At 43.7% G+C, this 26252-nt stretch overlaps 1 protein-coding gene and 1 non-coding gene across 7 annotated transcripts in view; both read right to left on the bottom strand.

Annotated features, from left to right (window-relative positions):
* EIF2AK4 (eukaryotic translation initiation factor 2 alpha kinase 4) overlaps positions 1 to 26252 on the bottom strand; it is a 99384-nt gene that overhangs the window by 40696 nt on the left and 32436 nt on the right. For all 6 annotated transcript variants that reach the window (XR_007453789.1, XM_049613316.1, XM_049613317.1 and 3 more), the window contains 11 exons: positions 25982 to 26139; positions 23703 to 24238; positions 18719 to 18825; positions 17980 to 18137; positions 14037 to 14488; positions 13213 to 13276; positions 11653 to 11736; positions 9626 to 9748; positions 7267 to 7371; positions 4582 to 4636; positions 3465 to 3544 (listed from right to left, as the gene is read on the bottom strand). Coding sequence is in view for 5 of the 6 variants with exons in the window: in XM_049613316.1 (XP_049469273.1) it covers positions 3465 to 3544; positions 4582 to 4636; positions 7267 to 7371; positions 9626 to 9748; positions 11653 to 11736; positions 13213 to 13276; positions 14037 to 14488; positions 17980 to 18137; positions 18719 to 18825; positions 23703 to 24238; positions 25982 to 26139 (1922 nt within the window). In the remaining variant the exon portion in view is untranslated. The remainder of the gene's footprint in view (positions 1 to 3464; positions 3545 to 4581; positions 4637 to 7266; positions 7372 to 9625; positions 9749 to 11652; positions 11737 to 13212; positions 13277 to 14036; positions 14489 to 17979; positions 18138 to 18718; positions 18826 to 23702; positions 24239 to 25981; positions 26140 to 26252) is intronic.
* Positions 10197 to 10269, bottom strand: TRNAW-CCA (transfer RNA tryptophan (anticodon CCA)). The gene has a single exon. It is a non-coding gene; the product is annotated as a tRNA-Trp (tRNA).

Below are 26252 nucleotides of genomic sequence, written 5' to 3'. Positions count from 1 at the left end.
ACAAAATACTTGCTGTGGGGGCGCCTGGGTGGCTCAGTCGGCTAAGCGTCCGACTTCGGCTCAGGTCATGATCTCGCGGTCCGTGAGTTCGAGCCCCGCGTCGGGCTCTGTGCTGACAGCTCAGAGCCTGGAGCCTGTTTCAGATTCTGTGTCTCCCTCTCTCTCTGACCCTCCCCCATTCATGCTCTGTCTCTTTCTGTCTCAAAAGTAAATAAACGTTAAAAAAAAATTGAAAAAAAAAAACATCTTTCCTTATAAAAATAAATAAATAAATAAATATTAAAAAAAAAAAAAAAACAAAATACTTGCTGTGATTTCTCAATGCTTTCCTTGAAAATTCACTGAAATTGGTTTAGCGATATACACAGACATAGAAAATCACTGGCTGACCACTGAGAGTGATCCCTAAAGAGCAAGGACAAATGAAATCTGTCCAAGGAATTTGCTTTGCTTTGCTTCCTTACCCATCATCTCAAAAGTGAAACGCAGACCAAAATCTGCAGTTGATGGCAGAGGTCAACTACTGATTGCAAAGCCATACCAATGAGGATAGAAAAATGGCGCAAGTAAAAAAGCAAAAGGGCAAGTCAGTGCACAGAGTCTCAGGTAGGGAGCTGGCAAGAGGAGGATGCAGTGTGGAAGGCAATGTGCCTGAGGCAGCCGGCAGGGGCACCCTGCCGAGAGGGAGGACTGTACGTGGCAAACTGCACACAGGCACAGAAGCCACTTTCAAGGGCAACTCTTGCATGAATTTGGACTCAAGGATTAGTAGGGGAGAATCCAATTATTACCAGTGATGTCCCAAGTCTTAGAAACAAACACTGGCTGTGGCATTTCCTACACACTGTCTGTAGAAAATGGTGAACATGCAGAAAAGCACCAAGAAAAACAGCAATCACCCCTAATGCCACTGCTCAAGGATATTTACTACTGGTCTAAGACAGGCCTGCTGGTTTTTAAACGCATCCACACACATACACACACCCCCTATAAAACTACAACCATACTATGGTTTGTAACTTTTATCCCCTTAAGATAGCGAGAATATTTTTCAACGTTATAGCATTTTTCTAGAACAGGCTTTTAAAACATGATATTAATGACGTACAGTATTCAATTACATGGAAGTCCCAGAATTTATTTAACCATTTCTTTTTATTTTTTTTAATGTTTTTATTTATTTTTGAGACAGAGAGAGACAGAGCATGAGCAGGAGAGGGGCAGAGAGAGAGGGAGACACAGAATCCGAAGCAGGCTCCAGGCTCTGAGCTGTCAGCACAGAGCCCGACGTGGAGCTTGAACTCACGGACCGTGAGACCATGACCTGAGCTGAAGTCAGACGCTCAACCGACTGAGCCACCCAGGCGCCCCTTTAACCATTTATTTTTAAACACCATTATTTTTCACTGTTCTAAATAATGCTGTGATGAACCCCTTTTACACCCATCTTTTTGGATGTCGTTGTTTCCTCTGGATAGCTTTCAAAAGGGGGAGGTGCTGGGCCAAAGGGTGGATAGAGCCCCTTTAAGGATTTCATTACACCTTGCAAACTGAACTCAGAGAGGTGACGTTAAAGGTGCCCTCACATGCCCATGTCGCATGCGCGCGCACCTCCCACACCCTGGCCCTGCTGGGTATTTGGAGGCCTAGCTCTATGTCACTACCCAGCGATCTCTTCAGAATGGAAACCCAAACCTGGGTTTTACTGCAAGCCTGAAAATATGCTCTGATGTGAATGGCCTAGTCTATTTTTGAGATTTAGCTCTACACTCTTTCCCTAAGTCACCCCATCCAGTCCCATGGCTTTCAATCCCTCTTGGGCTGATGACTCTCATAGGTATACTTCTGAGTCTGACCTTTCTTCTGAATTCAAGTCCTGAGTCTTCAACAACCTACTGGAAATCTCTAACTGGATCTCTCATCAGGCATTTCCAACTCAACGCTGCCCCCCAAATGGAATTTTCCTGCTGTCTCCCCCTTTGTCTTTCCCCATCTCAGTCAGCTAGCTTTCCCCCAGCTGCTGCAGCAGAAACCTGAGCACCATCTCATACCCTCCTTTTCCTGACCCAACATCCACTCCGTCAGGAAGCCTGTCAACTCCCCTCCGCAGTGTCTTACAGGAAGCACGGTTCCCATCTTCACTGCTCCCGCTGTAGTTCCAGCTAGCAGCCACCCCGCCTGACTCCTGCAAAGCTTCCAGCAACAGGTGGAGTGAACTCTCTTGCTCCAGACCCTTCACTGGCTCCCGGTGCACACTCCTATTGTGGCTAAGCTGGCCCCGGATCATGTGACCCTCATCTTCCTTTCCAGCTTCACTTCATGCCTCTCTCCCCCATAGCTCACCAGGCTACAGCCGCACGGACGATCTTTGTGATTGTCCCAAACGTGCCAAGCAAGCTCTCACTCAGTTCTCTCCTTATGCATGCTATTTCTTCTGCTTACCCTTTCTCTCAGCTCCCAGCTTCTTGTGGGTTGTCCCTTATCCTAAAAGCCATCCCCTTGGGGAAGCCTTCTATGGTCAGTTTATCTAAAGATGATGCTCCCTATTATACTCTGGTCACTGGAGTTCATTTCTTTTCTTTACAATTTGTGATTCTTTCCTTTATTTTTTACTTGTTTATTGTCTATTTCATCCCCAAAGGATAAGCTCCCCAAGGGCTGGAATACGACACCTGTCTTATTAGTCAACTGTACTGTTCCCTGTGTTCCTGGAGCCTAGCCTAGGACCAGGTTAGTGCAAATACTCTTTGGATAGATGGACTGTAAGGTCCTTGGCAGCAAAAGCCAGTTTCAGTTACTGTTCGGGGACACCACGTGCGCTATGTGGAATAGTCACCTCAATTGGCATGTGGACACATAGCAAGGAAATGAATGTTCCTGAACATCTCAGCTGGTAACTAAACCCCAAATACTGTGATCTTGATGTTCTTACTAATGGGGTGTCTGGGTGGCTCAGTGGTAGCGTCTGACCATGGCTCAGGTTATGATCTCACGGTTCATGAGTTCAAGCCCCACGTTTTGGTCTGTGCTGACAGCTCAGAGCCTGAAGCCTGCTTCGGATTCTGTGCCTTCCTCTCTCTCTCTGCTCCCCCTCACCCCTCTCACACTGTCTCTGTCTCTCAAAAAATGAATAAATGTTAAAAAAAAAATTTTTTTTTTGATGCTCTGTTATCTTACTCTTTTTTTTTTTTTTTAATTTTTTTTTTCAACGTTTTTTATTTATTTTTGAGACAGAGAGAGACAGAGCATGAATGGGGGAGGGGCAGAGAGAGAGGGAGACACAGAATCGGAAACAGGCTCCAGGCTCCGAGCCATCAGCCCAGAGCCTGACGCGGGGCTCGAACTCACGGACCGTGAGATCGTGACCTGGCTGAAGTCGGACGCTTAACCGACTGCGCCACCCAGGCGCCCCTGTTATCTTACTCTTGAGACCTTTCTTTTTCCCCAGAAGGCTTCCCCTTTACCTGGTTATACGTGGGTCTGGTGCTTCCTTGGACCTCTGGGCTTACGTACAAAGCAGTGCCAACCATCCCCGTCAAATGACCTACGTGGAAGAAGGCAGAGGGAAGGCTTTCTAATGACAGGAGTAAGGCAAATTTTTATTTAAAAAAAAAAAGTTTTTTAAGAGTGAAGCATGATCTGTTAACTATTCACTGTACTCAGAGGAAGAAACAGCATGCAATTCACTAAGGCATTACGTCTAAGTCATGTATGGCCACACATTGTGTTTCACACAGGAGGTCTTTGCTGTTGCACACGGGCGGTGCCAGAATGAACACCCCAGACGCCCAGGTCATGAGGTAACCTCACATTGCCATGTGGGGTCAGACAAAGCGTAACTATCTACCTGTGGGAGCCAATTACTCTAACCAAAGCTCTAATTTCTCAGAGTTCCAAAGAACAAATAACATAGTAAAAAGGGGATAAAATTAAAGCATTTTCATGATTTTGTTAATTTAATGAGTAACTGTAATTTGCTTTAGAGTAAAATCTTTCCAGATGAAAAACAGGTTTCAGATTAAGAAATTTTATACTGTATAGTATACGTAAAATTCTCCAAAGAGTAGATCTTATGTTGAGTGTTCTTAGAAAATTAATAATCATAACCATTATTATTATGATTATTATTATAATAAATAGAAGGGCAGGAGGGGGAGCCTGGGTAGCTCGGTTAGTTAAGTAGCTGACTTCATCTCAGGTCATGATCTCGCGGTTTGTGGGTTCGAGCCCCGCATCGGGCTCTGTGCTGACAGCTCAAAGGCAGGAGCCTGCTTTGGATTCTGTGTCCCCCTCTCTCTCTGCCTCTCCCCTGCTCACACTCTGTCTCAAGTAAATAAACATAAAAAAAAATAAAAATTAAAAAACATAATAGGGCAGGAGGAAACTTGGAGGCTATGAATATATTCATGACATAGACTGAGATGATGGTTTCATGGGTATAAATGTATAACCAAACTCCTCAGGTTATATACATTATATTTGCAGTGTTTTGTATTTAAAAAAGAGAGACAGAGAATAAGGGATAAAAAACCTTTGTGGTCTGCTTTTTAATACACTACATATACAGGTTTCTGGATTTACCTGAAGGGTCTGGCTTAATCAAGTGATCTGCTGTATCATCTTGCTTGCCATCAGCCTAAAAAATATAAGCCAGTCAAATATCACTCTTAAAATGTTTTATTATTCTACAGGAATAGCTTCTCCATTTCTAAATGAAGACTGAAAAATTATCCACAGAACACAGACTAACTACAATGCTTTTTCTGAGCTTTAAATATGTTTTGTTTAGTTACCCTACTAATGCAGGACTCAGTGGAAACCCAATGAGATTAAGGAGAAGGGCACTTTGTTGTAGAATTCTTTCTTTGTGGCAGGAAGCTCCAACAGCTTACAGAAACCAATGTATTTTCACATTGCAGATGGCAAAACAGAGTCTATTTACTAGGAAAATTAAGAGTATGATAACAACAACAACAAACTCACTTTCTAACTTTCCCACTGCTGTTTCCTTATCTGGGTGAATCTGTATTCTTCTTTCCAAGAGGCTGGTCACCAAATCTGTTCCACTCTCAGTGCTAGCAACAATCAGGTAGCCTCACCTTCCTCAACTGTGCCTGTGACAGCACCGTCTCACAAGTGACCCTAAATCACTGTCTTCTGGGGTCACTCCACAGGTTCCTGTCACAAGAACCACCATCCATAATAGCATCTCTGACATTAATGCCATTAAGCCTTCCCCAAGAGGGAAATGCCAGGCACTGTTCCAGGTGCTTTACCTGTATTCTCATTTTATCCCGCCAGCAACACTGAAGTCGGTATTAGCATTAGGTACATTTTATTTTTTAATTTTTTTTTTTAACGTTTTATTTATTTTTGAGACAGGGAGAGACAGAGCATGAACAGGGGAGGGTCAGAGAGAGAGGGAGACACAGAATCCGAAACAGGCTCCACGCTCTGAGCTGTCAGCACAGAGCCCGACGCGGGGCTCGAACTCACGGACCGCGAGTTCATGACCTGAGCCGAAGTCGGACGCTCAACCGACTAGGCCACCCAGGCGCCCCAATAGGTACATTTTATACAGGAGGTATTGAGAGGTTAACTAGCTAACCTGCCCAAGGTCATGCCACAAGGGACCAGCAGGGATAGGATTCTAACCTAGGTCAGGGCCTCCAGAACCTGTGACCTTATCTACTCACTATACTATAGCCTCCAGATATCAAGTTAAATTATTTCGTTTGGGGATCAAGATGCCATCATCTGGGCCTTCCTTGGTCTTAGCACTTCAAAATTCCCTGCTGTTGGGGCACCTGGGTGGCTCAGTGGGTTGAGTGTCTGACTTCGGTTCAGGTCAGTATCTTGCAGTCCATGAATTCGAGCCCCACGTCGGTCTCTGTGCTGACAGCTCAGAGCCTGGAGCCTGCTAAGGATTCTGTGTCTCCTTCTCTCTCTGCCCCTGCCCCACTCGTACTCTGTCTCTCTCTCTTTCAAAAGTAAATAAACATTGGGGCACCTGGGTGGCTCAGTCGGTTGGGCGTCCGACTTCAGCTCAGGTCATGATCTCACTGTCCATGAGTTCGAGTCCCATGTCGGGCTCTGTGCTGACAGCTCAGAGCCTGGAGCCTGCTTCCGATTCTGTGTCTCCCTCTCTCTGGCCCTCCCCGACTCACACTCTGTCTCACTCTCTCTCTCAAAAATAAATAAACTTAAAAAAAAAAAAAGTAAATAAACATAAAAAAAATTTTAAAAATTTAAAAAGCCCCACTGTTCTACTCAGGCCCACACCCTCACTGTCCCCTTCTGTTTCCTCCCTCTCCTCTCCTAACCTCACCTTCTGGTTTTGCTCCTATAGTTGGAAATTTTGCTCCTATGGCACCATTGATCCTGTTTTCTTTCTCTGACCACCCTGAAAATTAACTGCATGTGCTAGAGATTTTATGCCTAGCAAATTTGTCTTACTATAAGTAAAGACTCTTCCTCTGGCACTTAAGGCCTGCCAACTAGAAGAATCCCAGCTGTCCACCATCATCACTGCTCCCGTTTGACTCATAGCTTTAACCAACCAGACAGCCTGCTGGCCTCCAATCATGTCTGTTCACCCCAGGGCCTTTGCTTACGCTGTTCTCTCTCTCTGGGATCCCCTACCCGGTCTGCCCTCAATCTCAGCCTGCTGGACTCCCACCCATCCTTTAAGGCCCATCTGAAATGTTCGTTTCTTTATACCGCCCTTCTGGGTCTTTATAACTATATCAAAATTTTCTCGTGCCTTTGGTCTTATATCTCGATTTCTCTTACTACACATTATTTTAGCTTTGCATGTTAAAGAATTACTCTGTAATGTTGTAAAGAATAAAATAAATACCTTCTGAGTTACATGTTGTCTAGGACTGGCTCTTCTCATATTTGTTGTTTGTTTTTAGCTTTGTTTCCCTAAATTAACTAAAAGCTCCTCAAGTGTAAAGCATCTAGCCTAGTGCCTGGCATGGTAGACCAAACTAGCAAACTATTTCATCAAGTATTATATGTCTTTGACCTAACTCTCATCGACAAACCGGTAATTTTATACCTCTCAAGTGGAACATCCTCACCAAGATGTATTCACCCTTGCAAAGCCTAAAAGATCAGTGGTAGTTCACCCCTTCAGACTTGCAAAATTTCCTGAAGATTACATGGCACAGTTCAGTCAACCTCGTAACTGTGAAAGTTATGAGGATAATGAAGGCATACAGGGCCATTTTTCAGGCATAGTCTAATCTGAAAAATACTCACCGTGAAGGCTAGATGGTCTGTCGCCAAACCAAAATCACCTATTTTTACATGGTCATCGGAATCCAAAAAAATGTTGACAGGCTTCAAATCCCGGTGAATCATTCCCTGATGGAAGAGAGCAAAGAACGGTTTCCCAAATACAGTTTATAGTTATACCTGTTTCCTAATTTCAAAGGCCAACCAAGCAAGTAATGAGAAGCAGATGAGGTGTTCCCCTGCAGACCACACTGGTCCAGGCCATATGGCCTCTGCACGGTCTCTCGACTGTCCTGCCAATGACCTTGCCACCTTCTCCCAGTTTACCTCCTAATGGTCCTGGATCAGATCAAATCCAAATGGTTCCACGGGGCAGTCAAGGGCCCCTTCCACTAGGTTCCCAGTCTTTCTCCTTTTGGCACCCTAAAACCCTTGCTCTGGTTGGGGAGACAGATACCATTTTCAACCTGTCTCTTATTTTCTTCACTATTTTTCCTAAGAAATTCTTGTTTTCTCCACTCATTTGAATTGTGCCAGCAGTTCCAAGCGCCAGCTCACCCATGAAGGCTTCCACAGTGATTCTAATTCAATTGCATCCCTAGCACACACGTAAGTGCCCAATGATTATCTGTTACGTGAACTCGGCTTTCTCCCCTTCCTAACGGCATCCTCATGATGCTTATTGTTTTAGGTATGCTAATACAGGAAATAATTAGAATGTAATGAAAACACCTTATTGTATGATCGCTTCACTGTCACGTGAAGGTAAAGTGTGGCTCCTTCAGACCACAGCAAGTCCCTTTCAAGCATAGGGTTTGTCATATCCTCGTGCCTGTCTGCATTTCGAGGTGTGGCACAGTATTAGACACCCAGCAGATGATTAACAGATGCTGAACGGACTAGATGGAGAGGAGGAGAGGGCTCGGGGCACACTTCTAGGAACCCAGGTGATCTCACAGCCACAGAGTTCTAACGGCTGCCGTTAGAACTCCTTTTTATTTCCAACCTTGCAAATCGTGCCCCACCAAATCATTTATAAACTAGATGAATTACGGGCCTAGCTTTTTAGTATCAATATACTATAGTATGAACATTTTAAGTTAAAGAAAATTGAAGCAAAGGGGGGAAAAAGTACCTATACTGACTGATGCATTAGATAATCCCATTTTTAAAATGTAAGCAGTGTTTCATCCTGAAGCTAGATCCGTTACCATGTGCATTGATGTGACATTCTCTAACTCTCTAAAATGACATCTTATACCATGTGGCGAGCTGTGTTTCTCAGTCTCATTTCTACTCTTGCTAGGTGGCTTTCTGGTCTCTCCATGTTCCTAGGAAGGACAGCACTAAGCCATTAGAATCAAATAACTGGGCCTGTGTTAATCACACTCTTCCTTTATTTAAAAAAAAAAAAAATTTTTTTAACGCTTATTTATTTTTGAGACAGGGAGAGACAGAGCATGAACAGGGGAGGGGCAAAAAGAGAGGGAGACACAGAATCTGAAACAGGCTCCAGGCTCTGAGCTGTCAGCACAGAGCCCGACGCGGGGCTCAAACTCACGGACCGCGAGTTCATGACCTGAGCCGAAGTCGGACGCTCAACCGACTGAGCCACCCAGGCGCCCCATACTCTTCCTTTATTTTAAACAACTCAAGGAATCATCTTTGCTTTTGGTATGTGTTCAAATATTTCCACTTAACCCAGAGGCTGCAGAAATCTTTGTAAATCAGATAAATATTTTAGGCTTTAGGGCCATGCAGTCTCTGTCACAGCTACTCAATCCCACCCACAGTTTTATAGCACAAAGATAGCTATAGGCAATGTGTAAACAAACAAGCATGGCCGTGTCCCAATAAAACTTTATTTGTAGACACCGACATCTGAATTTCACAGAATTTTCTTGTCATGAAATACTCTTCCTCTTTTGATTTAAAAAACAATTTTTAAAAAAAATTTTAGACAGAGAGAGCGGGCAAGCAGGGGAGAGGGGCAGACAGAAAAAGAGAGAGAATCCCTAGGAGGCTCCAGTCTCAGTGCAGAGGCTGACATGGGTTTGATCCCACAACCCGGGAATCATCACCTAACCCGAAATCAAGAGCCAGAGGCTCGACCAACTGAGCTACCCAGACACCCCTCTCTTCTGTTTTTTTTACAACCCTTTAAAAATGTAAAAGTCATTCTTAGCTCACAGGCTGTATAAATGCAGGTAGAAGTGGAATTTGAGCCCACAGCCACAGTTTGCTGGCCCCTGTCCTAACCTTCAGTGTTTTCTTTGAACTTTCACACTTTATACCCTCTGTTTCTGTGTTTCTCCAATCTCACAGTATTTTTTGTCATAAGTTTTACATAAAGTTTTCAGGTATGAAATGTTATAAAGTTTACTTTCTCATGGATATAAGCCAATCCATCCAGAATCTCTCGAAAAAGCCTCCAGAGTCTGATGGTATCCTGATATAGTCCCTGGTCAATGGTGTCTCGCAAAGTGCTCTTCTCACAGTACTCCATCTGGGGGCAAGAACAGACCAGGCAGCATTTGATTGTACAGGGTTTCAATTAAGGAGGACAATGGCGATTAATGTAATCTTCCATTTTAAAACTTGTGCTGTGGATTTTAAGTAGTTAAAGGAAAGGCTTGTTTTTACACTGAAAACAGAAAGCAACAGTATTAAAAAACTGGGGGGAAAGAGACATAATCATAGCACCCCAGCATAACCATTTTAGTTTTCATATTATCGTTCACTTAAAACACATAAGACTTGTTTAAAACCTTGTGATAAATAATTTCATTATTTTTCAAATAATGAAAAAACTGAGAACTACACAAAATTTTGTTTTACAAGACTGTTTCCAAACCCCAATTTCCAAGAAAGGCTAATTAAAAATCTAATGATGTCGTTAGTCTTTCTCGTTTGTACTTTTTTTTTTTTAAAGATTTTATTTTTAAGTAATCTCTAACCCAGCGTGGGGCTCGAACTCACAACCCCAAGATCTGGAGTCACATGCTCTTCCAATTGAGCCAGCTGGGTGCCCCTATCATTTTTACTTTGAATTCATGACAATGACCTGCAAGTCTAGAGCAAAACATTACAAATATCAAAACATTCAGGATAGGGCTCTTTCTCACCCTTCCTTATATATTAATGTATCAGAAAACAAGGAAGTATCATTTAAATATCTTAGATCAACACGTAGCATTTGATTTATGAAACCAGTAAAACGAGCCTATCGGTTTCCAACCAGTGCCAGAGTTGAGATTTCTCATGAAGAAAGATTTTACTGTTTTTAAAGAGAGGAACATGCCATTTTAGAGGACAGGAATACACTCTCGTGCTCAGCTTAACCATCTACAGATTCTGATTCCTCCTCTAGTCCTCACGAGGGCCTGAGACTCCCAGACCATGATCCTACCGCACCTCGGATGCACCTCCCTTATATACTTCTGACTCCTGTCTAGAGCCTAATGGCACATAGTACATACTTCAGTTAGTGGTTCGGGGGACAGATGCTTTATTATGTGTGTTGTATGGTACCTGAAAGACGTTTATGTTAGGGAATACTTAAAACCAGCTCCAACTGTAGGAAAGCAACCACCTCATTAGTCTCTTTGGAAACACTACTTCTGGCACACGGTACCGCGTCTCACACTTAAAGATCTCCCTCCTTATAGATATGACTGAAAATACTAATAATAACACATGGCCCTATTCACTTGGGGAGAGACAAGTTTTCCTCGTTGATACGTGGCTGTCCCTCTGCTGCCAGAGCTCACCACTGCCCAGGACTCTGTCCCTCAGACACGTGAGCAGGCTTTCCTTTCAGTAAAGCCTCACTGGAACTGGTTTGCCTACGGCGCCTGTCTGCCAGAGGTTCCAGGACACTCTGCTTAAAGCCACGTTGGTGTTTCTTCCGCACATGCAAGGATGTGTATGCATCACGCCTTACCTGTCCAGATTCAACTTGTTAGAGTGAAACTTCTGTCCATGCACAGTCTGGCATTTACGGAATTCAAATGGTTCTAATTACCCTAGAGACATTACTTCTTCTTTTTTTCACAAGTCTTTACCTCTTCTATCTCTCACAAGTCTTTGAGACAGCGAGACGGGGAACCATAGGCACAGGAGGCGGAAGCAACTCGCCTGAGCTCACACAGCTGTGACTGGGGGATGCAGGAGGAGAACTTACGCAGCCTGAGTCCAGAGCCCTGTGCCGTGTGCTGCTATGGTACAGAAAGCATGAGTTCAAGGCTAGGGGGAGGGGCGCCATGTTACAATCCTCTCCGGCCAATTAATCTTTGGCAGTGCGGGTGAGCCCTCTTCTGCCCACTGTCTTGTTCCAGCCTCCTGAAACACACCCGCCAGCAACCACTGGGAGTTGCCATGTCACCAAGACGCACACATGCCAGGCCCTACCTGGATATATAGGTAGTGCACAGCCTCAGTAGTCGCCGATGGCTCACTTTCATGGTAACTGTCCTTCCCATTGCAGTCTTCATCCTAATCCAAGACGAACACATGAGAACTCAAGAACGGGAGCTGAAATGGAACACGAGCATCACTGCCATCAAGTCGGTGGCACTGATTTATAGTTTGTTTATGGGAGCATTTTTCAACATTTTTCCTTTTTATCGAAGAAAAAAAACCCTGACCTCTCTGTTGTGCAAACCATCAGGTTCTACTCTTGAATCATTTAAATACCCTGAGGATTATCTGCAGAAGACTGTTAATCTCTTGGAGGCTTTTACTCATCAAGTAGAATGTCCCCTGGCATGTTGCCCTCAACCAAGTAAAACCAGGATTATAAACTTGGTGCTCCCACAATACTTCAATGCATGACTAATGCTGAAACCAAAGCAGTAGGTTAGGTTACTTATACTATTATTCCCAGTTAAATTTACAATTTGTAACTTTAAACCAAGAGGAGTCTAAGGTGATTTTAATTAAAAAAAAAGGAAGTACCTAAGAAATGTTGGCTCATGCAGTCAACCCTCCTTCACCTCAATGTAACTGCTTATCTAACAGGGCCTACATGTAGACTTCTTTACCTATACTGAATGCACCCTTATAATTCTGTTTCTATTCGTAGAGAATAAAGCCATGACACTCGACCCTTTTTTCAAACTGGTTTTTCAGACCAGTTTGAAACAGAAACAGATGTATCACACCCAGTTCGCACACTCACGAGAGCCACGGTATACAGCTTATCTTTACTAGTGTGACGCACTTCGGTGTTCTCTACTCTTCTCGACGGCATTAAAAATTAAGTAAAGCTGGTTGTGGCCCCTCAAAATTGTTTTCATAACCCGTTACAGGATCATGACTCTGTTAAAACGCTGTTCTTGAGGACGGTGTAGGGAGAATAAAATGATCAAGATTAACTGGTCATAGAGACCAACATAACTTCACAATTATGCTATTTAATTACCTAATTCAACTGGCATCCCCAACCACATAAAGTTTCCCCAAATCTTCTAGGAAACGGTTTGTACTTAAAAAACAAAACAAAACAAGGGGCACCTGGGTGGCTCAGTCAGCTAAAAGTGTCTGACCTTTGATTTTTGTTTCAGGTTCTGATCTCCTGGTTTGTGAGACTGAGCCCCTTATCAGGATCTGCACTGAGAGCACGAAGCCTGCTTGGGATTCTCTCTCTCACCCTCTCCCTCTGCCCCTCCCTTGTGCGCAGGCACGGTCTTTGTCTCTCAAAAACAAGACAAAATGAAATAAAACCAGCATGTCCATTTACTCCTCTCTTCTACAAGCGAGCATGTTTGATTATGTGGATAAATTAAGGCCTATAAATAAACATAGGAGTGGCAAATAAATGAAATAACCACATTTTTAACATTGAAAGTTTCTATATTTGCATATCAGAGCAAGGCTTTATTATTCTACCAGAGATTTATAATGTCAAATGTTAGTTTTCTTACAAGCCCACCCATGATAAAATGGTGTAATTTCTATTTACATATTTACCTGATTCTGACTCTTACTGTTCTCATCTTCAAAGATGATATCACTGTCAGAATCTGAAGCAGGTCTTAAAAAGAGAAATAGAGAAATACTGAAGAAATCAAATTCCCTGTTATAAATTCAACAGCTAAGAGTTATGATCAACTGTATCCAACTGGATAGAATGAAATCCAACCAGGAAAGTAAAAGATGACCAGGGTGGCTTCTGAGAAGCATAAACTTCAGGATCATAATTATTGGTTTGGTAAACCCTTTTTTAGAACTGCAGTTGGCCCCAGGTCAAGACTCCAGGTTAGTTTTTCAACGTCCCAGAGTTGGAAACCCTTATCCAAAAGAATGCTCTCTAGGGGCGCCTGGGTGGCTCAGTCGGTTAAGCGTCCGACTTCGGCTCGGGTCATGATCTCGCGGTTCGTGAGTTCAAGCTCCGCGTCAGGCTCTGTGCTGACGGCTCAGAGCCTGGAGCCTGTTTCAGATTCTGTGTCTCCCTCTCTCTATGACCCTCCCCCGTTCATGCTCTGTCTCTCTCTGTCTCAGAAATAAACGTTAAAAAAAAAAAAAATTAAAAAAAAAAAAAAAGAATGCTCTCCATAAACTTTCTATCAAATGTACTAAAGTGAGGTATTGGAAGGAATTCCTATTTTTCCTTCCTTCAGGGCTTGGATTTTGGAGATCTTGTGACAACAGTGGGGGAAAAACACCTTTGGATTGAATCTGGTTACTTTTTCAACATGCACACGTTTGTGTATGGAAACACGGTGACAGCCCGGGTCTCTCATTGAATCCCCTTCCCCCAGGGGTGGGCCTGGCACCCCCGCAGATGATCTTACAGGAAGGGCTGCGAGAAGACACCGTCGTTCTCCTCCTCATCGTCCTCTTCCTCGTCGCTGCTGGAGCCCGGGCCAGCGGCGGGGAAGCGGGCACTGGCCGAGCGCTCCCCCGAGGTGCTCCACTCCACTGAGCTGAGGATTGGCGGTGGCGCTGTGGCCTCCACGCTGCCAGGGCCGTCCCGCCCGCTGTCCTGTGCGGTAGGCCGAGACAAACCTTGCCCGTCCCGGGCCTGGGGCATCCCTGGGCTGGACTCCGAGTCCGAGGGCAAGATCCCCAGGCCCACCGGCCGCTCGTATCTCTCGATCCAGGCGTTGTAGTAGCGCACGATGTTCTCATGGTGCAGGCGTGACAGCAGGGTCACCTCGCCCTTGATCCTGCGGAAATGCCTGCTGGCCGGGTTGATGGGGATGCGCTTCACCGCGTAGCAGCAGCCATCCAGCTTGTTCTGCACCTGCCGAGAGAAGAGGGGGAGGAAGCCAGTGCAGGTCAGCGGCTCAGAGCCATGCAAAGGTGACATCTGTATGGCCTCACCAATCCCCTCCCAAGGCGAGCCCTTGGTTCTGAATGAGGACCAAAAGCTACAGTGGAGAGCCACACATTTCAACCTCTTGAGCTGAACAAAGTCTGGACTGCGAAAAAACAGAAAACATCTCACCTCAAGTGACAGGTGTATTTAGCTTAATAATAAGAGACCTGGAGAAAATATGATCTCCATTTGAATCATTAATTTTACCGACAATCACATTCCTGCTTTCCCAGTATCACATATGCTATCTCAATTTCTAAGAAATTGTTGAATTACGAACTATGTTCCAGATGCCTGGGTGGCTCAGTCGATTAAGCATCTGACTCTTGATTTTGGCTCAGGTCATAATCTCACAGTTTGGGAGTTTGAGCCGGGGTCTGGCTCTACGCTGACAGCATGGAGCCTGCTTGGGATTCTCTCTCTCCCTCTCTCTGCTTGCACTCATGATCTTTCTCAAAATAAATAAACTTTAAAATATATATATATATATATGAATTATTTTCTGAAATCAGTATAAGGTTTCAGAATTTTAGCTTCTCTCCAAGTTTTGTGTTTTATTTTTTTTTAACAAAGTCACTAAACACCAACTCAACTCCAAAAATGTTAAGTTGAATGCAGATTCTAATTCTCGACTTACAAAGTTGTGTAAAATTGGGCAAAGGACTTAATTTCCTCAAAATTCAATTTTCTCATCTATAAAACGGTACATATACCACTTCCCTTCCTCAAAGGTCACTATCTGCAAGGATTAAGTGAATGAGGCGAGCAAAGCACTTACAATCAAGGCCTCACTGAGAAAGATGCTCAGTAAAAAAAAAAAAAAAAAAAAAAAAAAAAATGGTATTAACACAATTATTGCCCACTGATTTTGTTACGAAGACTTATGATGGAGGGGCACCTGGGTGGCTCAGTTGGTTAAGTGCTGTGACTCTTGGTTTCAGTTCAGGTCTTATTTTTCATTTCGTGGCCCCATGTTGGGCTCTGCACAGACAGCTTGGAGCCTGCTAAGGATCCACTCTCTTCCTCTCTTTCTGCCCCTTCCCTGCTTGCTCTCTCTCTCTCTCAAAATAAATAAACATTAAAAAAAAAAAAAAGATTTACAACTGATGACATGTATTAAGACTAAAAAAATGTGATTAAGAACACAATCAAATAAAAACAAGAAAAATACAAAAGAAAGTTTCAAAGGCAGGTCTCTACATCCTGCACAGAGGCATCTTCTCTTTGGCAGTTGCACCATGCCATTGGGTTGACTGAAGTAGCTTTGAAAAATTTTTGTTCACCAGAACATTCCAGACCCAATGTGCAGGACAAATGAGGTGATAAAAAGCAACAACCTGGCCATGGGCAGAGGGAGGAACTAGTTAATGACAAAATACAAAATAAAGCATCATTCTCATAGGTTTAGATTAGTATAGTAAATAACTTCCAGGATAGAGAAAGGAGTACTATAAAATTGTTTCAGATTACGTTTGTGTGGAAACAGTGGCAAGAAACATGCTTTTGAGTAAAACAGATCTAGGTCTGAAGGCTGGTTTTCATCTGTTAGTGCATGTATGTAACCTCACGCTAATTACATAACTTCTCTGAAAGTCAGTTCCCTTGTCTGAAAAAGGGGGTTAATATTTATTTCATAACATGTCACCAAATTGAAAGATAAGGTTTGCGAGCCACCTGCCACGTGACCTGAAATATGGAATGTGCTCCAAAAAGCTCTATGTAGCCCTGTGTTGTTTACTGCCATGTTAATAGAGTAGAAGACCATGCAAAGTCTTGGCATGGTCTTCAACCTTGAGTCTCAGAACACATCATGAACACTTGGAGTCACTGATCGGGATGTGGAACTTGCTACACTGCAGACTTCTAGGAACTCACTTATTAAAATGGAAAGGTGCTGGGGCGCCTGGGTGGCTCAGTTGGTTGAGCATCCGACTTCGGCTCAAGTCATGATCTCACAGCTCATTAGTTCCAGCCTTGCACCAGGCTCTGTGCTGAGAGCTCAGAGCCTGGAGCCTGCTTTGCATTCTGTGTCTCCCTCTCTCTCTGCACCTCCCCAGCTGACACTTTGTCTCTCCGTCTCTCTCAAAAATAAATATTTTTTTAAAAAAGTAAAAATAAATAAATAAAAATGGAAAGGTTCATGAATCATACTCAGGCCAACTGCTATTGAAATGCCAGATCACTGAACAGAATAGAAGGCCCTACCCTAACCCAGAAACAGAGACGGAGTGTGAGGGCTATGGCCTCTCAGAACGAAAAACCACAAGAAAACTTAGGGGCTTAAATTACTAGACGTTTTTATTATATGAGCCTACCCATCATTTTTATTATATGAGCCTACCCAAAATGGAGTTTGGTAATGTTTGTGTTCAAAAATCTAAAATACAAACACATTAAAGGGCTTGATCAAAATTATAGTGGGAGTTAAATGAATAACATACCCAACAATCATCCACTCCCCTGAAGATCACTGTGATTATCCAATCAAGGTATCTGCCCATAGTAGGTCTATTTAACCGTCTAACTAGAGTGTCTATACTTTCTCGAAGAAAGTTGAACATTTTCCATGATACTATAATCTCCTTTCAGAAAACTCAAGATTGTCTTTCTGTCCCTGATTACCACAGAAACACCTATTTATTTATTTATTTAGGGGAGTGTAAAAGGCCTTCCACAGTAATCCTAGTAACCTTTCCTAATAACATTCTCAGAATCCTAAATGGGCATATGCCTTCTTGATGGAGGACCATTTTATTCTGTGAAAGATGACAGGTCTTATAGGGATTTAATAGCACAGTATCAGCCTGGGTCTCCTAGGAAGCAAACGGCCAAAAATTACTTAAGAGCAGCTGAAATCTCTTTCTCAAGGGGCAAGTAATCATGAGTCACCCAAATAGACAAGAACACGGAAGGCAAGACCTAATAACGGCGGCCCTCATAACGCGCCACTAGTTTTCTCTCTCCGGAGCAGCTGGAAAATACAAGGCATGGAGACCGTCTGGGGCCATTTCCCAGTGAACCCCACCTCAGCGCTAACCTCGCAGCCCTTTTATCCACAGCACCTCTGAAAAGCAAATGGGACAAAAAGGACACTTTTCTTTCTGAACCAAAGCTCAGAAAAATGGTCTTCATGGAGAGGTCCTGGCTCCGCATGTAATCATGTGGTTTTCACATTAAGGGACTGCATCAGGCAACGGAGGAGGCATGATACGTTCTTAACGTGTCCAGGGGAACTTTCAAGCCTTTGACTTTGCAAAGGTCATGACGGTCAGAGTTTCAAATGACCGTGCTCACTTCTCTCCCCGCTCTCAAAAAAGAACTCCCTTTAAAAAATAAAAATAAAAAAAGAACTCCCTGTGTGCAGAAATGAACAGAGGAGGAGCTCTGAAAGTGCCGGGCACAACGCTGTACCACACCTTGATGACAGCCCCAAAAGCTCCTTTGCCGAGAAGCTGTAATTCTTCAAACTCGATGAAGTACCGGGAAAACTGTCTCTGTGTCTCACTGAAGAATGCCGCGCTGGGTAGCTGCTTCCTAGGAATAACGGTCTCAACATAATCTTGTCCTCCCGAGTCTGAGATAAAACAAAACATGAGAGGCAAACGAGGCATTAGAAAAAGAGCAAGGGATGCAAAACCCAGTAAGGAACCAAGTGCTGGAAGAAGGGGTCCCAACCGGCAGTTTGAAAAAGTACCTCTTCCCTGGCACAGACCTGTGAATACTTCTCCTCTCACCTTGTAGGGTGAGGTGGAATACACATGAGCCCAGGTCAGAGGTGGGGCTGAGACTGCTAACAAGGAAATGACAATGCAATAGGGTCAGAACCCATACCCAGGTCTCCTGCCTCATCCCCAGCTCTGCTGATGATCCCTCATCTGCTACTTGAGTAGTGACAGAGAAATCCGGTTGCACAGCAGTAAAGTGATGTGACCAGAAGAGTTAGCCAATGGACACTTTAATCAGTCGAGGCTGGAAAAAACCAGGAGGGCACAACAGTTCCATGTGCATGGTACACATTCAATGAAAGGATTTACGTACAGCTCGGCATAAACCAGATAAAAATCTATGATCCAAGCAGTCCGTTCCAGTTTAAGGTTTACTTTCAAAATAATTAATGTCAGGCAGGTTTTCAAAAAAGAGTGGTAACAGACTCACCTTCAGGACTTTGTTCCAGTAAAGACATTTTCGGCTGAGGATTGATAAAGCTGTGTTTCAACAACTGCTGGGGACTCCATCTTTCCTTATCATCCAAGCAAACACACCTCAGTGAGAGGGAAGAAAGGGTCTCAGTGACACAGAAAACAAGCACTAAACTTGTTAATGCAAGTTTTTTTTTTTTTTATTGATTGATTTTAAAATAAATACACATTAGAGAATTCATATTGCTTATGGACCAAAATGCACTCATAAGTGAATACATATTGAACACCAGGCTGGGCGTGAGTGGGGAGTCAAAAAATGTATAGTCTTTAGAGGCAGGAAGATCTATCTCATGGAACACTACACTATTTTTTTTTTTAACAAGTTTAATAAGATAGCACAAGTTATGAATTTCCACTCCCATTAATAGTTCAATGACTTGACATACTAAACCAAGACTCTCCAGGACCAGTGGAAAACAAAGCTTTCCAAAGGACAAGCAAATCTGAAAGCTGATGCAAGATCGGGGCCCAATATGACAAATTTTGGACAAAGCCTGTTCGTCATAGTATGATGTAAACTGGTAACAATTATGGACTACTTTTTTTAAAATCCCACATTTTGTCACATACTTTCTTTTCATTCTCATTCCTTGAACCTGGTTTGGTGTTCTAATAAATAATTTTTGTTTTTTAATGAAGGAAGAGAAGCCATGCCTTTAACCCAGTGGTTCTCGAGGTGGGGTCTCTGACCAGTAGCATTCACTATCAGTATTGTTGGGGATTTGTTACAAATTCTATTCCAACGCTGTCCTGATAAATCAGCAACTCTGGTGGTCTGGGCAGTAATCTGTGCTTCACCAAGCTGTCCGGGTGGTTTCAATTCAACATAAAACCTGAGAACCACTGTTTTAAAAGATCTCAGCTGTCTGGCTGTATTGACAATGACCCAAGCCAGCACCACTGGGTAGCTCCTGACCCTAATTATCAACAATGTTTCTAACAGAACCAACCATCACTCTGAATTCTATACTTAAAATCTGTGGCTATCGAGTGGTGGCAGCAACTACCTTAAAGGGGAACATTTTATTTTTTTATGTCAGCACTAAAATGCCAAGTACTCCTAATTTCACACCTTGAAAAGGACAGGAAAAAAAAAAATCACAATAAAAGCATTTGTGTAAGATATGGTTTTTTCCCCTAAATTTAAGGTTAATTTTAACTACCTTGAAGTAAACCAAGAATGCCTTCTCCTTGCAAAAGTTAAAACCTTATTGATCATGATAAAGTCTTCGACCAAACCGCCAACTCTCTCCAATTCCTCCCTTCCCCTTTAGTGTCTGTCATTCTAGACTTTATTTTTCTATGCATTTAACACAATCATACAAAAGAGACACTTTTTTTTTTCTTCTAACGACTTCACCCTGTACAATCCTCAACTTGCTTTTTTCATTTGATCATGTAAAAGGTTCTGTACTCAATTCCACTGTTGGGGGACTAGCAGGGAGGGGGACCAAGCAATTCTCTAACACCAGCTTGGTGTCCTACAATTCAACTCAATTCTGACACCACCTACCTGGGGACCACATCAGATCCCACAGGTCGAGGGCTCGATCCCATAAGACTGCCCCCCAGTCCCTTGCAGATGCCAGTCACAACCCATGCTTTCAATCAACCAGCTACAGATCAGAGGTTCCAACAACCCCCTCCCTGAGTTCCATTAGTCTGCTAGAGTGCTTCCAGAACTCAGAGAAACATTTACTAGATTACCAGTTTCTTATGGAAGGATATAACTCAGGAACAGTTAGAAGAAATGCATAGAGCAAGGGGTGCCTGGGTGGCTCAGTTATTTAAGTGTCTGACTTCAGGTCATGATCTTGCAGTTCACGAGTTTGAGCCCTGAGTTGGGCTCTGTGCCGACAGCTCCGAGCCTGAAGGCTGCTTCGGATTCTCTGTCTCCCTCTCTCTCTGCCCCTCCCCTGCTCATACTCTGTCTCTCTCACTCAAAAATAAATAAAACGTTAAAAATTTTTGTAAAAATTAAGAAATGCATAGGGTGAGGTGTGTGGAGACATCACAGGGCTTCCATGCCCCCCCTCCAGGCTCACCTGCCTCCCAAAATCTCCATGTGCTCACCAAGCTGGAAGTTCTCCAAACCCCAACCTTTTGGGTTTTTATGGAGGCTGCATTATATAGGCATGATTAATTAAATCATTGGCCACTAGTGATTGGTGAGAGGGGTGGGTTCTCAGGTCAGTTCTCTGGGCAACCAGCCCCATCCTCTGGTGTGGTCCAAAATTTACCTCATCAACATAACATGGGACACCCTTACCACTCTCATCACTTCAGAAATTCCAAAGTTTTCGAGAGCTTTGTGCTTCAAACAGGGATGAAGGCCAAATAAATATTTCTTATTATATATTACAAGGCTACACCACGTGTCTTAGAGATCTTTCCAAGATCTTTCTGAACTTACCAGAATTTATTTATATTACATACACCTTCTTCTCCTACTGTTGGACATTTAGACAATTTCTAATTTTTCACGTGCATAAAAAAAATGCTGCAATGAACATCCCTATACACATCCTGTCAGGTTTCTGAAGCACACTGTCAACTCTAACTCAACTGTGACAGTAATCAAGAAAAACCGTAAAGCCTTCCTAGAACAAATCGTATCTTTAAGAGATCTTATAGCCGGGATGGGGGGGGGGGGGGGGGGAGGGGTTAAATGGGTAAGGGGCATTAAGGAATCTACTCCTGAAATCATTGTTGCACTATATGCTAACTAATTTGGATGTAAATTCAAAAAAATAAAGAGATTTTATAGCCTCCAGGAGCTCAGTTAAAAAGATGAAATTTTCTGGGGTGACTGGTTGGCTCAGTTAAGTGTCCGACCTTGGCTCAGGTCATGATCTCGTGGTCCGTGGGTTTGAGCCCCGTGTGGGGCTCTGGGCTGACAGCTCGGAGCCAGGAGCCTGCTTTGGATTCTGTGTCTCCCTCTCTCTCTCCGTCCCATCCCTGCTCACGTTCTGTCTCTGCCTCTCAAAAATAAACAGACATTAAAAAAAAAAAAAAAAAAAGATGAAATTTTCTGAGCCACTAATTTTGGCACCATGGCAGCCATAAGTAGTGGAGGCAAATGTTAGGTCCAGCTCTGAAAAGGGATGAAAAGCCTGGAAGCTTACTGTACTCTCTCCAGAGGACGGTGCTAACTAACCCTAACCACAGCACAGCACAGGCCACTGGATAGGTGTTGAGCTCACTCAATCCTTCCAACCACCTCCTGAGGGAGGCAGTGCTATTATTATTAAAGGACTAAATTAAAAGTAAATTAGTAAATTAAAACGATCCATTTTACAAGGATACAACTCTGGGTGGAGAACTTAAGAACTCAGAGCATTTTAAGGGGGAAAGGTGGGATCTGAATCCAGCGGTCCGGCTCCAGTCTGGGCTCTTTCCTATCACGCAGACTGAGCTGAACAGAATCTTTGTCCAGGGGATTCACCAGTAAGTAAAACAAACAACTACAAACGAAATGTAGCCATGCTGGTGCCGTTTGTGAACGATTTCTTTCTTTTTTTTTAACTGTGGCTGGACAGCAAAGGAAGTACAACACTGTGCGGCAACTTCTTCACTGAGCGGTCCATCAAACCAGTCTAGGATGGGGGAGGAATATACAAAAAGTCTCAAGGACAACCATGTTAAAGAGTAAGAAAGAGGGGCGCCAGGGTGGCTCAGTCGGTTAAGGGTCTGACTCCTGATTTCGGCTCAGGTCATGAGCTTACTGTTCTGTGAGATCGAGACCCACATTGGGCTCTCCACGGTTGGTGTGGCGCCAACCTGGGATTGTCCCTCTCTCTCTCTCTCCCTCACGCGCCTCTCCCCCTGCTCGTGCTCTCTCTCAAAATAAATCAATAAACATTAAAAAAAAAATCAATTAAATTGGGGCACCTGGGTGGCTCAGTTGGTTAAGCATCCAACTTTGCTCAGGTCATGATGTCGTGGTCCGTGAGTTGGAGCCCCACGTCGGGCTCCGTGCTGACAGCCAGAGCCTGGAGCCTGCTGTGTCTCCATCTCTCTGCCCCTCCCCACTCACACTCTGTCTCTCTCTCAAAAATAAACAGCAAAAAATAATAATAAATAGATAGATTAAAAGATTAAAAAAGAAATGGAGGGAGTGGATAAAAGTGAATGGTTGGAAAAAAGAAATAGTGAGAAACAAGACAGAGTGCAGGAAAGGGAAGAAACCAGTCCGGGTCAACTTCTGCAGGAGGGCAGGACCAGGGGAGTATCTAGAAAAGCCCAGACTGAAGAGATCTTAGCTCCCTTTTCACAGAGAAACCCAGAGCACCTAGGTCTGGCTTGGACACAGCACAGAGGCAGGGCTAAGCTGCAAAGTCCTAAAGGGAAGGACCCAGACAAAAACCGTAGGCCTTAGGTGAGCCCCTCAGTAAGGATTCTCTCGATGAAGTTAGACTTCGCTCTACAATGAAATGTGCACCTGGAATTTACAAGTATTGAAAAATCCTATGGCTGGTGTGAGACAGTCACTGCCGTCTATGACTTGGCTGAATGACACAGTGAAGAATGGTTACGAAGAACAAGGGGCAGAATCACACTCCTAGACAGCGGAGGCCTTGTCTTTGATCCTTGAGGAACCAGCAGCAAAGGGAGACAAGGAGGGTCTTCCATTTGGAATACTTGGGGCATTTCTCCCAGTTAACTTCCTAGATATACCAGGCTCTCCCCCAAAGCAGCTTGGAAATCTATTACTAAGCCCAAGTGAATTTAGGAGAATGGGCGAACTAAGGGAATGAAAACGTAAGCAAGAAAACAGAACCTATGTGGCTGGGAAAAGACTGGGAGGACAAAGAATAAACTCCAATCCTGCTCCTCACTTTTCAGCTTCAACACATCCCTTAGATGGTGAGCACATTCAAGCGCAGTCCAAAGCTCAGGAGTAAAGAGCAATTAGAGAGAATCTCAGGGATACTCACTTCTTTAGAAAATCTTGGAAGTCAGCTGGTAAGTCGCTAGGGATGGTCACAGGGTACTCTCCACATTCTTGTCCTTGGCTGAGGGAGATCAGCAGAAGGCCAAGACACCAAACGTCTCCTTTCTTTCCAGTTTTATAAGGCAGGGCGCTGTCACTGAAACTAACTCGGCTTTGCTCAAATACGTCCTCCTTGCAAATGTCTGCTAGGCGCTTAGAAATGCTGTAGTCTGTAATCTTGACATTGCCCTCTGCGTCCACCAAGACACTGGATGCGCTCAGAACCTTGTGCACCACGTCGTTGCTGTGCAAATAACTGAGGCCCGACAAGAGCTGAGCTGCGTACTTGCGGAGCTGATGAACGGGGATGGGGCCTGAGTGGCTCAGGTGTGCGGCGAGAGAGACCCCATTAATATGCTCCAATAAAATGTCCACCACGATGGAGTCATCTTGCTCTTTGAGATTCATCGCAAAGTAGTGTACTACATTTGGATGGCTCAATTTTACCAGCGAGTTGAATTCCGTTTCTGCCCCTTGAATCTGATAAGGAAAAACACCACTAATATTGTATTGGCCAGCATTAAAATGGTATTTCACTTCAAAGGTAAACTATTTAACAGAAAACGTACTTTCAAAGGAGAACAAATATGTTCTGCACTGTATCCTCCCCTAAATTATATGGCCAACCTAATGGTTCATGAAGATGAAAGCAATTTAATTATCAACTTGTGTGATCTTAAAATCTAATGCTCAAATTACTATAAAACTGGTGAACAGCTTTTTTTTCTATTTATTTTTTTTAACGTTTATTTATTTTTGAGACAGATGCACACAGAGTGCCAGCAGGAGAGGGGCAGAGAGAGAGGGAGGCACGGAATCCGAAGCAGGCTCCAGGCTCGGAGATGTCAGCACAGAGCCTGATGCAGGGCTCAAACTCACAAACCTTGAGATCATGACCTGAGTCGGACGCTTAACCAACTCAGCCACCCAGGCACCCCTAACATTGGTGAACAGCTCTTAAAAGCAATTTATTTTGCCATAAGGCCAACAGAAAAAAAAAGAAACACTAATTATTTTAAAAAACCTTTCCTGGGGCACCTGGGTGGCTCAGTCGGTTAAGGGGCCGACTTCGGCTCAGGTCATGATCTCGCGGTCCGTGAGTTTGAGCCCCGAGTTGGGCTCTGTGCTGACAGCTCAGAGCCTGGAGCCTGTTTCAGATTCTGTGTCTCCCTCTCCCTGACCCTCCCCCGTTCATGCTCTGTCTCTTTCTGTCTCAAAAATAAGTAAACGTTAAAAAAAAAAAAAAAAAAAAAATTAAAAGAAAAAAAAACCTTTCCTGATTGTGGTGCCTGGCAACCTCGGTCAATGGAGTTCCATGTTGGGTATAAAGATTGCTTAAAAAGATTTTTAAAAATCTTAAAAAAAAGATAATAATAATGGGGGCAGGGACGCCTGTGTGGCTCAGTCGGATGAATGTCTGACTCTTGATTTCGGCACCTGTCATGATCTCATGGTTGTGAGAGTGAGCCCCACGACAGGCTCCACGCTAAGCATGGAGCCTGCTTGGGGTTCTCTCTCTCCCTCTCTCAAAACCAATAAACATTAAAAAAAAAACCATAAAAAACAAAAACTAAAAAAAAACGGGGTGCCTGGGTAGCTTCATCAGTTAAGCATCCAACTCCTGATTTCAGCTCAGATCACGATTTCATGGTTCGTGAGATTAAACCATGCATGGGGCTCTGCGCTGACAGGGTGGAGCCTGCTTGGGATTCTCTCTGTCTCTCCCTCTCTCTCAAAATAAATAAACGCTAAAAAAAGAGACAAAAAAAAAAAAAAACCACCCACCTTTCTTGATTATAAGGATTCAGTGTCAACATTTTAATAAGTACTAACACAAAAAAGAGAGACACCCACAAATTATCTAGATGGTCACCACCCAAAGACAACCATTATGATTTCAGTGTATTTCCTTCCAGTTTTTCTATCATAAATATGCGTTTCTTTTTCTTGGAGATGGCTATTAATACCATAAAAGAGGCTGACAACGGAGGTGCAGAAAACAGCCTCAAAATCGTGACCACTCTGTGAGAGTTGTGCCAGAGTCAGCAAGGGGCTGAGGAAACTCTGGAAGGGGGGGGCGGGTCCCCCACCATCCCCTCTGGTTAAACAGATCTCATGCCATTCTGTCATCTTTGCTAGCCAATCAAACACACCGCTCTTTTGTTCTGTCATCTCCTCATTTCAGGGTGAGGCCTCTGCTCAACGGCCACCTCAGATGCCCACCTGCTTTTTGCACTTATCAATCTTCTCCTTCTCTTGACTGGTAAGGAACGGACCCATTTTTTTCTGCCACTGAAGGACCCATTCATACAACAAGACAAAGTTGCCAGTGGCTGTTTCCAAAGCATTGTAAACTAATTTTCCAAGCTGCTCATCACTGCCTGCACATTGAAAGAAAATATAATGAAATCTCACAGGTATAATTTCTGTGGGGGTAAAGAAAGAGGGGATATATCTTCATTTATTCATTCAACAGTGGATATAACATGTGCTA

Source organism: Panthera uncia (assembly GCF_023721935.1).
Source record: "Panthera uncia isolate 11264 chromosome B3 unlocalized genomic scaffold, Puncia_PCG_1.0 HiC_scaffold_1, whole genome shotgun sequence".
NCBI lineage: Eukaryota > Metazoa > Chordata > Mammalia > Carnivora > Felidae > Panthera > Panthera uncia.
The sequence above is the reverse complement of the archived record's forward strand: the minus strand, read 5'-3'. Positions and strand labels throughout refer to the sequence as shown.